At 32.9% G+C, this 12,243-nt stretch overlaps 1 protein-coding gene and 1 long non-coding RNA gene across 2 annotated transcripts; one reads left to right on the top strand and one right to left on the bottom strand.

Moving 5' to 3' along the window:
* Window positions 1-1,086: 1,086 nt before the first annotated feature.
* On the bottom strand, window positions 1,087-5,999 carry LOC109121035 (uncharacterized). The gene is made up of 2 exons (XR_002028445.3): window positions 5,159-5,999; window positions 1,087-2,404 (listed from the first exon to the last, which is right to left on the bottom strand). It is a non-coding gene; the product is annotated as an uncharacterized lncRNA (long non-coding RNA).
* Window positions 6,000-6,090: 91 nt separating this feature from the next.
* LOC101257804 (glutathione S-transferase DHAR1, mitochondrial-like) lies at window positions 6,091-9,041 on the top strand. The gene is made up of 4 exons (XM_069288903.1): window positions 6,091-6,201; window positions 7,243-7,360; window positions 7,463-7,603; window positions 8,746-9,041. Exons 2-4 carry the CDS (start codon window positions 7,277-7,279, stop codon window positions 8,902-8,904), a joined length of 384 nt encoding a protein of 127 aa, XP_069145004.1. The 5' UTR covers window positions 6,091-6,201; window positions 7,243-7,276; the 3' UTR covers window positions 8,905-9,041.
* The last annotated feature ends 3,202 nt before the right edge of the window (window positions 9,042-12,243 follow it).

Below are 12,243 nucleotides of genomic sequence, written 5' to 3'. Positions count from 1 at the left end.
TTATGGGTCACAAGCTTGATACGTTATCACTTGTGTGAACCTCCCATGTATTCCAAGTTGGTTGAGGTTGTTTCCTTGTGTATTTTGTACTCTCATAATTATAGTGAATTGCTCATCTTCTTTGTGGATGTAGGTCGATTGATCGGACCACGTTAAATCTTTGTGTCTTTTCGTATAATTCCTGTTGTCTTCTTGCTCGTGGTCTTTTGAGATTTGCTTTGCTAGTTTCCGCATTTACACCTGCTTATTTTTTATCCTAACAAGTTTTATTAGAGCCGGATTCAATAATGGAGTCAGGTTTAGTGGTTCGATAAGTGATGATTGAACCTGGTTCAAATGATGTGTTCATCTTGACAGGTGTAGTTTTAGCTGCAACCTTTTTGACAGTAATGAAGATTTTGTTGGAGAAATTGTTTCAGAGAGGTTCTCTGTGTTGAGACATAAATTTTTCAAAAGAGATTATGGAGAGGAGAAGCAAGTTGTTAAAGATTAAGTAAAAAGGATGAACAAATTTAATTTGTCAGAATTTCAGGTCAAGGGGGAGATTTGTTAGGTTTTATTTGCCCTAAATTTCTTACCATAAATAGGTTTTTCTTTTAGGAAAAAGTTTTGAATTGACTAATCCTTTTTCTTGTAGGAAAAGGTTTATGACTCTATAAATAGAGGAATGTCCCTTCTAACTTAATCAGCATTCACATTGTAGTCTTAAGGGCTTTGAGAGTTTTGGTTAGGGGGAGAATTTATGGGTCACAAACTTGATACGTTATTACTTGTGTGAACCTCCCATGTATTCCGAGTGAATTGGTTGAGGTTGTTTCCCTCTGTATTTTGTACTCTCATATTTATAGTGGATTGCTCATCTCTTTTGTGGATGTAGGTCGATTGACCGAACCACGTTAAATCTTTGTGTCTTCTGGTATATTTCTCGTTGTCTTCTTACTCGTGATCTTTTGAGGTTTGCTTTGCTAGATTCCGCATTTACACCTACTTATTTTCGGTTATCTTGCTTATATTCCCCTCCATATGGATAACCTTCGCTCTAATACTAGTTGTTGTAACGAAAAGATGAAATCAAAAATCTAACAATAAAGAACACCAAGTTTAATGTGGAAAAACCCTTCAAACCGAAAGTAACCACCACGGGATCGACAAGATCCGAATTGCTTCACCATACCAATAAGAAGGTTACAAATATTCTTCTAATGGCTACACAACAAGTGCCAAAAGAGAACAAACAATAGCTATATTAACAAAAGATAAATAGAAAGAAATACCACCCAAATCCAGCTTCTGTTCGAGACCTAAAATTTGATCCTGCTGACCTTCAATCCGATCTTCACCGTTCAAATCAACCACCAAGATGTCAGGAACACTCAATCCAAATTTCAGCCCGATCCAACGGTTCTGGAAACACGATCTGAATGTTGTTGGTAAGAGAAAAAGACTATAGCAAAAGAACCCTTTTCTTTATCTCTTTTTCTCTTGTTGAAAGCTCTCTCAAAGAACCTCACTTATGTTCTAATGTCTTTCAATGACAATACCAATGAACAATTACTTATTCTCTCAAACCATCCTCTATTTATAGAGTTGTTCTTTTCCTTACAAAGCCAAAACAACTACAAATAGGATTACAATTCCAATTCTTTTCCTAATAGAATTGGAAACCAAATAAAGAGAATAATTTCAATCCTTTTTCCAAGTAGGATTAGGCCATGGACATTTGGCTGGAACATAGGCAATATCCCAACACTTGCGCAGTTCAAGAACATATGAGACCCTGTTCAAAATCACCACTTTGCTTGATTTCATCTTTAAAAGGACCTTGTCAGTTCCTTCCATCTTTGAAACAGTGGAGTTTTCCATAAAAAATTCTCATCTGTAGGTGTTGGAGTATATGATGAAAATAATTCTTTATTGGCACAAACATGCCATGAGGCACCTGAATCTTCCACAATCTTCTTGGATGTCCAACCAAGTTACATTCTAAAGCATTGCATAGAGTAGTCCGTTGCTCCTTTGGATTCAACCAAATTTGTTTGATCCTTCTTCTTCTTGTCCTTCTTCGGACCCCTATATTCAGTAGCCATATAACCACATTTACCATAATTGAATCAACTTCCATTTGAATTTCTTCTTAGGAGGATTGTTTTTTGGACCAGATGTTTTCTTTCTTTTCTTTAATTTTGTGGGATCTTCTTCGACAATATTTACTCCAGATATGCTGAATTACCACGTGACCTCTTTTCTGCAGCTTTGTTATCCTCTTCGATTCTCAAACTTACTATGAGATCTTCAACAGTCATCTCCTTGCGTTTATATTTCAAGTAGTTTTTGAAGTCCTTCCACAATGGAGGTAACTTCTCAATAATGACAGCCACTTGAAAAACATCATTCACAATCAATCCTATATTAAAGAATATATGAGTATAAAAAATAAACTTAATATTTTGAACATAGGCATTAAATAATTATATATCTTCCGCAAGGAGATCATCTTATAGTCCAGATACTTTGTCACAATGAACTTCTTCATTCCGGCATCCTCTGTTTTGTATTTCTTTTCTAAAGCATCTTAGAGTTTTTTTAGAGGTTTTGACATTACTATACACATTATACAGATCATCTTGCAGGTCACTCAAAATATAATTTATACAAAAAAATGTGAGTGTGTCCATGCTTCCGTTACCAAGAATCGTTTTTCAGGCGGAGTTTCATCTGACATGAAAGGAACATATGTATTAATGAAATTCTGAAGACTCAAAGTAGTGAGATAAAAGAACATCTTCCACTGTCATCTTTTGAAGTTGAATCCAGAAAACTTTATAAGTTTCTCAGTCGGCGCTAGGGCAACAGTTGAACGATTGTGTGCAACCGATGTTGTTGCATCACTTACTATTGCAGCACTCACTGTTTTAACATTTACTTGACTTGTGTTTTACTTTAAATATATATAATGTAAATGACTAATTTTTGAAAAATCGATTAATCTTATGATTTAAGAGAAATCATTTTTTTGAATTGACAGAGTCGCCACTTGATTTTTTTGTAAAATCAAGAAAACTTAAAATTATTTTTCAAAAGATTTAAAACAGATAAAAATAAATTGAAAATGGTTCGAAGTTTGAATGTACTTTCGGGAAGGTGATAGGCCCTAGGAATGCCCGCTAACTCGCGGTTGACCAGCGATTTGACTAAAATGACCTTCTAAATAAATTTTAAAATTATAACTAAGTAAATTTCATTTTTTTTAAATTTTTTTTACTTGCTTGTTTTTATTTTCTTTTAATTATTTATTAAGGGAAAATAACTAGAGGAAATCATTCTTAAAGGAAGAGATTCAAGTGTAGACTAAACAAAAAAAAAAACTAAGTAAAAAATAATGTCAGTCAACATAATCACAAATATTTTGAGGATTAATTAAATTAAAACCAAAACAAAATAATGTTAGTCAACATAATCACAAATAAATAAGGATTTAAAGAGAAAAATGTCAATTTTGGTCTTTGATCCCAATTCCTGTTAATGGGCCTGCTGGAATTTTAAGGTTTTTGGGTCCATTTTATTCTCCCGAAAAATCTGGTATACCCTTTATGTATACTACTGTATACAGGCCATATATAATCCATTTTGGACCTCCCGAGCTTGTATTTTCGTAGCACATTATAACCTGTATTCTCTGCTGCAATTTTACCCTTTTTACACACTGCATTCCGTATATTTCGATCTTATATTGGTGTATACAACCTTTATATCAACCTATTTTTGATTTTTTGAGGACTGAAAAATTAAATTTTCAGTAGCACGCTACTGCTTTCAACCTGTACCATCATTTTGAGGGGGCTGACCGACTCGGGATAAAGGTTTGTGCCTTTACGGCTCAACAAGAGAATGCAAATGGATGAAATAAAGTCCACAAGGACCAGAACGAAAATTTTTACATGCAATAAAATAGAAATGAGTTGGCATATGAGATAATATAATAAACAAGATATATCTTGAACGAAAAAAGATTTTACTAAAAAGGAAAAGCTACTAAGGGAATTTGAATTAGACCGGAATACATGACTTTAAAGTATTAAGTGAACCAAAATAACATTAACAAAAAACCTTCAAAAAGACTTTGGACAGTAGCACGCGTTGCATGTGTGAACACTACCAGACAAATTATATGCATGGGAATAACAATTACTCTGCATACATGTAGAAAATAAATTGATATCTTGAGGAAACCAATACTAAATGAACACCAATCTAAGGAATATGTACAATATAAGAGTGGAAAGATATCAAAGGAGGGGCATAAATAAGACAAAATACCAACAAACCATGCTATATCAATTATAAATAAAACAAAATAAAGAGAAAAAAAAACAAACTTAAACAAGGCAGTGTGTAACATTGACAATGGAAAACTCTTAAATTTGATCGAGTAGTATTAAGCATGCTTACTAACAAGATTCTAATTCGTTTTGTTTATTTATTTATTGATTTTTTTTGCTACAAACTACAATTACTATCGACAAAAGGCTCTAATCTAACTAAAAGAATATAAACTCAAGCTTAAGAGACCATTTTAATTTTTGATAAAATCACAACAAAAAAAGAACAAAAACCAAAACAGGCCTCTATAAATCATATAGTTCATAATATGGAGCAATCATAAAAAAAAATTATTTTTTTATTTTTTTTATTTGAAGAAACTTACAACCCAATACAATATTAAGCATTGAAGACAGCAGAAAGTGAAAAATAAGGACAATAATCAGGCTTGCAGGAGACAACAAAGCTCATATTTACTCTTGACATGTTAGTAAACAAAAAAGGGGCAAAAATCGATAGCTGCGAATCCACACAGAGAAAGCACCCAAAAATCAAGTCGTACAACATATAAGCCTAATATTGAAATCCGAATAAGTTTTAAACCATTTCGGGTAGAACAAAGAATAAAATTAGTTGTTTCCGAAATAGAATAGGCTCATATCGAGACCAACTCACAAAAACAAAACAAATAGAACAATAAACTCCATACTAAAAACAACATCAACTCCCAGGTAACCCAGAAACAAACAGCCACGAGACAAGGTTCGCTAATCATCGAAAATATTATTTTAAGATAAAAGAAGATTCGAGAGGGACATTATGAGGGAGAGGGTGTTACCTTTCGAAGTGCAGCAACTGGAGACGAGGAGGAAGAGTGCAGAAAATTCACCACTAACCTCGACTAGTGAACAACGAAATCGAGCAGAAATCTCGATTCCGACTACATTTAGTGTGAGTGCGAGCGACGAGATGGAGCAGAAAGATTTTGGCTAGGATTAACTATGTTCTAAACTTTGGTATATATTTTGACCACTTTCTCTAAGAATTCTGCATGTACTTTGCTTTCGATCAAGATTTCCGGCTAAAAAAATATTTTCTAACAACTTCCCCCAACTAGAGATATCCAACAAACTTTTGTCTAAGAAATCTCTAACTCAAGCTCTTCAAACAGATTTTCCTACTCTTTTTTCAAAGAAAGAAAAAAAAAAGTTCCCCCAAATCCCCCTTTAACAGTGGAACCAATGAGAGTATATATAGGGAAGAATTAGGGTTCCATTGAAGGGAAAAATGGATGAAAAAAATTCAAAAATAAGCCCCAAATCGAAATTCAAAAACGTCTGAACTTTCACCGAATTGCACGAACATTCTTTTTATGATGTTTCAAATGCATTCTGAAAAAGGAAGGGGAAATCGACGTCTAGGATCTATTAAACGTCCTTGGTGTCGACATAGAGTAATCTCCCGATTCCAAGGACGACATTGGAGGCCTGCTCCTGCCGAAAACACTGTACAAAAGCAGAAAGGGACAGAGGAAGAGGATACTGGCTCGACTTCTATCTATTTTGACGGGGAGAGGTACGCTTGGGAGCCGTTGTTGTTGTCGTTTGGTCAATCGTGAAGACGCTGTGAATTTTTATTATTGATGGAATTCACGCGCTTGGGATGAATTGTGAATTTCTCCTTACTACTATATTAGAAGAAGGCTATTTCAACATGCATGTGTCAATTTAAGGTTATTTTTATCTTTTCAATATTCAAATATAGCTAGGTGTCTTGCTTTTGTGTCTTCAATGTACACCTCACATTTAGCTGTCTTGATTATTTCAAGACCTTACTTCATTGCTCACAAAATATATCTCCTTTCTCAGGCATTCATTCTGGGTAATCTTTCTCTATATTCTTTCTTTTAATTTTTTTCATTACTTTGTTTTACTCAAACTAAAATTGCATTAAAAATTGTTCCTCAATTTTATCTTTGGTTGACCAAATTTGATATGGGTGTGTTAAGATTTCCTTTCTTTTTTTCATTTGGATTTGTTATTGATGTTCAACTTTTCTTGTACTTTTCAACAATTTCAATCATTGTGCCTTCAATTTTTTCATTGTTCTTGTATTTTTGTTGTTCTATTTTTTGTTTTTTAATGGTTTCTTTGTCTTGTACTCTTTATAAAATTTAAAAGTGGAAGTGTTATATATGGAGTTGCTATATCCAATTACTTTAACATGACGTTTTTCCTTCAAAATTTTGTGGAAAGGTTTCTTTGTTATACTTCACCAACCTTTTGTTCTTTATTCCTTGGAGGGAAGTGATTAGTGAATTCGTCTTAGATTTCTGCAAGCTACATTTAAATGAAATTTTGTGATAGTTCTCTTTACTTTTGTGACTTGAATTTCTTTAGATCAAGCAAAAACACTTTACTTACTTTGTTTCAAATTGAATTTACATATTTTGATTTCATCATTTATCTCCTTAGGTGAGATTTGGTTTTAAATTTTGAAAAAAATCTGTCTTTCTTTGCATTTGATTGAAAACAGTTTTTATAACAATCTAAAGGTAGTTCTGCGGAAGCTCTGTTTTGAACTTTTAAACCAAACAACACCCCTTGTATTTTAATCAACCGTTACTTTACTGAATACCATATTTCTCTTACTTGTTTGGAGAAGCAAAAAGGCTACCATTGTGCTTCATATGCTTCACCTTTAGATTCTCATCTCTTAATATGCCAAGTCAAATTGGACATTCAATATAAAACATAGTAATTATTTAGTTTATCTATCTAGTGTTTCCTTTTACATGATTGTCGGTATATTGTGTTTGTATGATTCATAATGGTAATAAGCTAGCATTTGTTGGAGTTTGACTTTTTATTTCATTGATATTAACGGGTGGAATATCATTTGTAACTTGTTTTGGGATTGCAGGGGCTTGAAAATATTTCCTAACTTCGTATCGATTATGAAGAGCAAGGATTCTAGTGATTGTACTGAGCATGCACTTTTTGATGAATTGAAGGCTTTGGAAGAGCATCTCAAGGCTCATGTATGCTGTTTTACATTGAACTATCTGATATGTTTAACTTAAATGTATGTGTCTCTAATTTTTACGGTGATCTTAGCTTTTATTGGCTCTGAATTTCATCAGGGACCATATGTCAATGGGCAGAATGTTTGTTCAGTTGATATGAGCTTGGCTCCAAAACTGTGCCATCTCGAGGTGGCTCTTGGAAACTTCAAGAAGTGGAGTGTGACTGAAAGCTTGAGTCACGTGCGTAATTACATGAAGGTATGCAATTTGTTTCTCTCCGTGTCCTTGTGTGCGTGCATGGTTGGTATCTGCTTTTCTATGGTTTGAGAACATCTTTGCGCTGGAGTAATTTGTTTATGTATTATCGGTGTGTTGAAATGTTTTTGTATTTAAAAGAATAACCACATTATATATATATATATATATATATATATATATATATATATATATATATATATATATATATAGAGAGAGAGAGAGAGAGAGAGAGAGTTGTCACAGTAATACTAAATGTGATTATTTTCGATACCAAAAGTAGCTTTTGCCAGCTACCTTTTGTAATTTTCTTCTTAAACTACTAGGTGGCTGGAGTTATCTAAGTTGATGACACTCGAAAAGGAAGGTTTCCGTAGTTCGGCAAGTAGGAGACGACGATGAACTAAAAAGGCGTCGTCGAGCTGGTAGTACAATTATGTCACCTTCTGAAGGGGCCATCCTCTTTCGTGTGGCAGTCGTGAGATTCAAAAGTGAGAAGGAACTCTATGTGTTCTATATCGTCATCACTAAACATATCCCTCATCTTTTCATTTCTTGAGCGGTCTCTCAAGCAGATATCCATCTTGTTTGTCCTCATATCTCTCTCTATAACTGCCTTCTCTCTATTTTTTTTTCGTGGATCGTTTGACTTATTTTCAGTTGTGTGAGATTGATTATCTTTTGCAATGTCTTGAACCTAAATCATTAGATTTGATATATTTGCGATGATTATATGGTTCCTAATACATTCCTTGAAGGAACAACATATTACCTAAGCAAGTTCTTATATTGAACAAATACGAAAGACTACTTCTTGTTATCCTTAATGTAGTATGCATATTAAATAAAATGGTTACACAATACGTACTGATCAAATATTAAATCTACATTTTTATGTTTTTCCTGTCTTTGTTACAATTTGCCAATCCATTCATCCTTCTGCATGATTTAGACTGGTGGAATTTTTCTTATTACGATGAAAATATTGCTTTGCACACTGAGAATTGTGGGGAAGCAAATAGTGTATATACTATGAGCTTTCTTAATTGAACAATGGCTACACGATGCATTGCTCAAATAGAAAACTTGCACAACAAACATTAGTTGCCCAACACACTGATTCTTTTCTGAATTGTTGGATGTAGGATTTCGTTGAAAATATGTCGTGTTTCTTGTTCTATTCGAGGTGTGTTGCAGCTTCTATGATTGTAGAGATGAAATTTGTCTATTTATTTGACACATTGACCGTAATGCAAATGATGATATTGTCGAGTAATGAGTATGAAGGATCACCACTCTATTGATTTGGCTGGTGGAGTATGTGCTGAAATTTTGTTTGATTCTCCAGTAGAAAAGTATGAGGAGAAAAAGAAAAATAGAATTTCTTGCTAAGAGTCCTGATGGTACCACTGATGGTGTATTATGATCATTGATTTCATACTCTTCAATGGTAAAGAAACCTCTTGGTATAGCGTCAGAATGCAATATTATAAGCCAATAAGTCTAGGACGAACTCTGCATCACATAGGCATACGTAATAGCATTCTAAGGTGTACAATGATAATATATAGTTAAAATTCCTACTCAATTTTTATGAAGGTGGAGTAGTTGTTTGTATCAATGGTAGGTAGTCCAGAGTGGTGCTTTTGTGTGTCAATTGTCCTTCTTGCCCTTCTTAAGAAAATATATGTGTGTTTGCACTAATCAGTATGAATGGCTTAAGTTTAACTTTTTATTCTGGGACACTTTTGATACATTAAATATTTAGTGTTTTCATTGATCAGTTATAGATCTTAACTGAAATAAATAAGGATTCTTTTTCTGCAAAACATAGAACAGTATAAGAAAAAGAAATCTAAATTCAATGTACTGTAACTATTGTTAGTGCATTGACTGTTACTTTGATAAATCAATCTTTTTTCATGGAAAAAGTTTCTTATTGTAAAGCTAATTCTTCTGTTCTACAATTTCTGATGTGTAGAGCTAATACTTACATTTTGTAATTTTCAGAATGATATCAAATCTGCCTTTTGGTCAATGCTCCTATGCTATATAGAGCAGCATGTGTCCCATTCTTTGTTCTCAAGTATGCAATGACACTTGATGGCGAGCGCATATCCTATGATGCTGCAACAAGAGTGTTATGGTAGCAATCGCTGCATCTACTATTTTTTTTGGGGTCATACACAAGGTATAGTCTCATTATCTTTCTTGCTATTTATTTTCAATCTCATGCTGAGTTGTTATTAACTTGTCAGGAAGATATGTTTTATTCTCTTAAATTTCTAAAATGGAAATCATACAACTGAAAGTCTAACTTTGATTTTCTATTTAAACCTATTAAGAAGTTTTTGTTCTTTACAAATTACACCATGAATGACAGTAACTACCTCATTCAATGACTTTTCAGAACAATCCAAATAGAGGATACTTAGCTAATTCTTCTGGTATTGTAAAAATTTTCATCAATGCTCAAAGAATAGTATATTGAACATCTTTGCATTTCTTGAGCGGTCTCTCAAGCAGCTATCCATCTTGTTTGTCCTCATATCTCTCTCTATAAATGCCTTCTCTCTATTTTTTTTCGTGGATCGTTTGATTTATTTTTAGTTGTGTGAGATTAATTATCTTTTGCAATAACTTGAACCTAAATCATTAGATTTGTTATATTTGCGATGATTATATGGTTCCTAATACATTCCTCGAAGGAACTACCTATTACCTAAGCAAGTGCTTATATTGAACAAATACGAAAGACTACTTCTTGTTATCCTTAACGCAGTATGCAATTTAAATAAAATGGTTACATAATACATACTGAATCAAATATTAAATCTACATTTTTATGTTTTTCCTGTCTTTGTTACAATTGTCCAATCCATTCATCCTTCTGCATGATTTAGACTGGTGGAATTTTTCTTATTACTATGAAAATATTGCTTTGCACACTGAGATTTGTGGGAAAGCAAATAGTGTATATACTATAAGCTTTCTTAATCGAACAATGGCTACACGATGCATTGCTCAAATAGAAAACTTGCATAACAAACATTAGTTGCCCAACACACTGATTGTTTTCTGAATTTTTGGATGTAGGATTTCGTTGGAAATATGTCGTATTTCTCGTTCTATTCGAGGGATGTTGCAGCTTCTTTCATTGTAGAGATAAAATTTGTCTATTTATTTGACACATTGACCGTAATGCAAATGATGAGATTGTCGAGTAATGAGTATGAAGAATCACCACTCTATTGATTTGGCTGGTGGAGTATGTGTTGAAATTTTGTTTGATTCTCCAGCAGAAAAGTATGAGGAGAAAAAGAAAAATAGAATTGCTTGCTAAGAGTTCTAATGGCACCATTGATGGTGTATTATGATAATTGATTTCATTCTCTTCAACGGTAAATAAACTTCTTGGTATAGCGTTAGAATGCAATAAATTTTAATTTCACAAGAAAAATATCACAAAGAAAATATTGAATTACGAACGATGTGTGCATCATAAGGACTTTCAAAAACTTTCTATAGTTATCATTTAAAATTTACCTAACAAATAGAAATCCACAAATTACAAATTGTTAGCTCAAACATTCCACTATTCTAATAATACATACACAAATAAATTATTATTGTTGGGCCCGTGCTTGCACGGGCTATCTCTTACTAGTGTTGAAAGAGAAAAGGCTAGGGCCAGGTCGAGGATTAAAAGGGAAAATGGGTTTATTTGGTGGGCTGCTGACTTAGAAAGATGCGGGCCGGGAATTGGACTGTAAAATGGGCCTATTTTGAATCTTAGATGGGTTTAAGGTGAGGTAAGGATAGAGTTTTGAGTTTAAGCAAATTGAGTTAAGTTAACAAATTCGACTTAACTCTAAATAAATATGAATTAATATTAATTAATTTACAAACTTCTTAATATTAACAAAATGAAATAATCAAATTAATAATTCAAAATTATAATCATAATTTGAACAAAGCTAATTTAACAAAGTAATCACTAAAATTTAAAATTTTGAGATGATTTTCGAAATGTTCATAAAATATACTAATTATATATATATATGTATAACAAAACACGCCCGTGGCGCCATGGTAGAAGGGCGACTTATGAACCCTGATCTTCAAGGGTTCGATTCCCGTTTGCTCCACTATTTTTGGGAATTCCTACAAACCTTTGTAAGGAAAAAAAAGGCTCTAGCCTTTTTTTTAAAAGGAAAACAACTGATACTTTTTTGCTTTTTTTTAAAAAAAAAATTTTATTGACTCAAATTAAATTATTTCTTAGACTTTTCTTTTATTTGATTAAACATTAAAAAAAGGTGTTCTCTTTCTCTTCAACTTTTAGCAAACCTTTCTTCCATCAAGTTCAACTTCTCCATAGTGTTCCTTGCCCCATTCTGATTTTCGAGCCTAGTGACTTTGACGCCTGCTGCCCAATTTTTGGATGATATTATTTTCACTTTTATCCATTCATCCACAATCTTTTATATATTGTAAGTTTGTAATTCTATTTTTGTAAGTTTTTTTTAATTTCTATTTCTTGAGTTTTTTTTATGTGTAATTGAGTGATGATTGATTTCATATGAGACAAGAGCTTTGATTTTACTTTGATATTCTAAATTTCTAATGAACATTGTAACTTG

The sequence above is a fragment of the Solanum lycopersicum genome, chromosome 9 (assembly GCF_036512215.1).
Source record: "Solanum lycopersicum chromosome 9, SLM_r2.1".
Taxonomy (NCBI): domain Eukaryota; kingdom Viridiplantae; phylum Streptophyta; class Magnoliopsida; order Solanales; family Solanaceae; genus Solanum; species Solanum lycopersicum.
The sequence above is the reverse complement of the archived record's forward strand: the minus strand, read 5'-3'. Positions and strand labels throughout refer to the sequence as shown.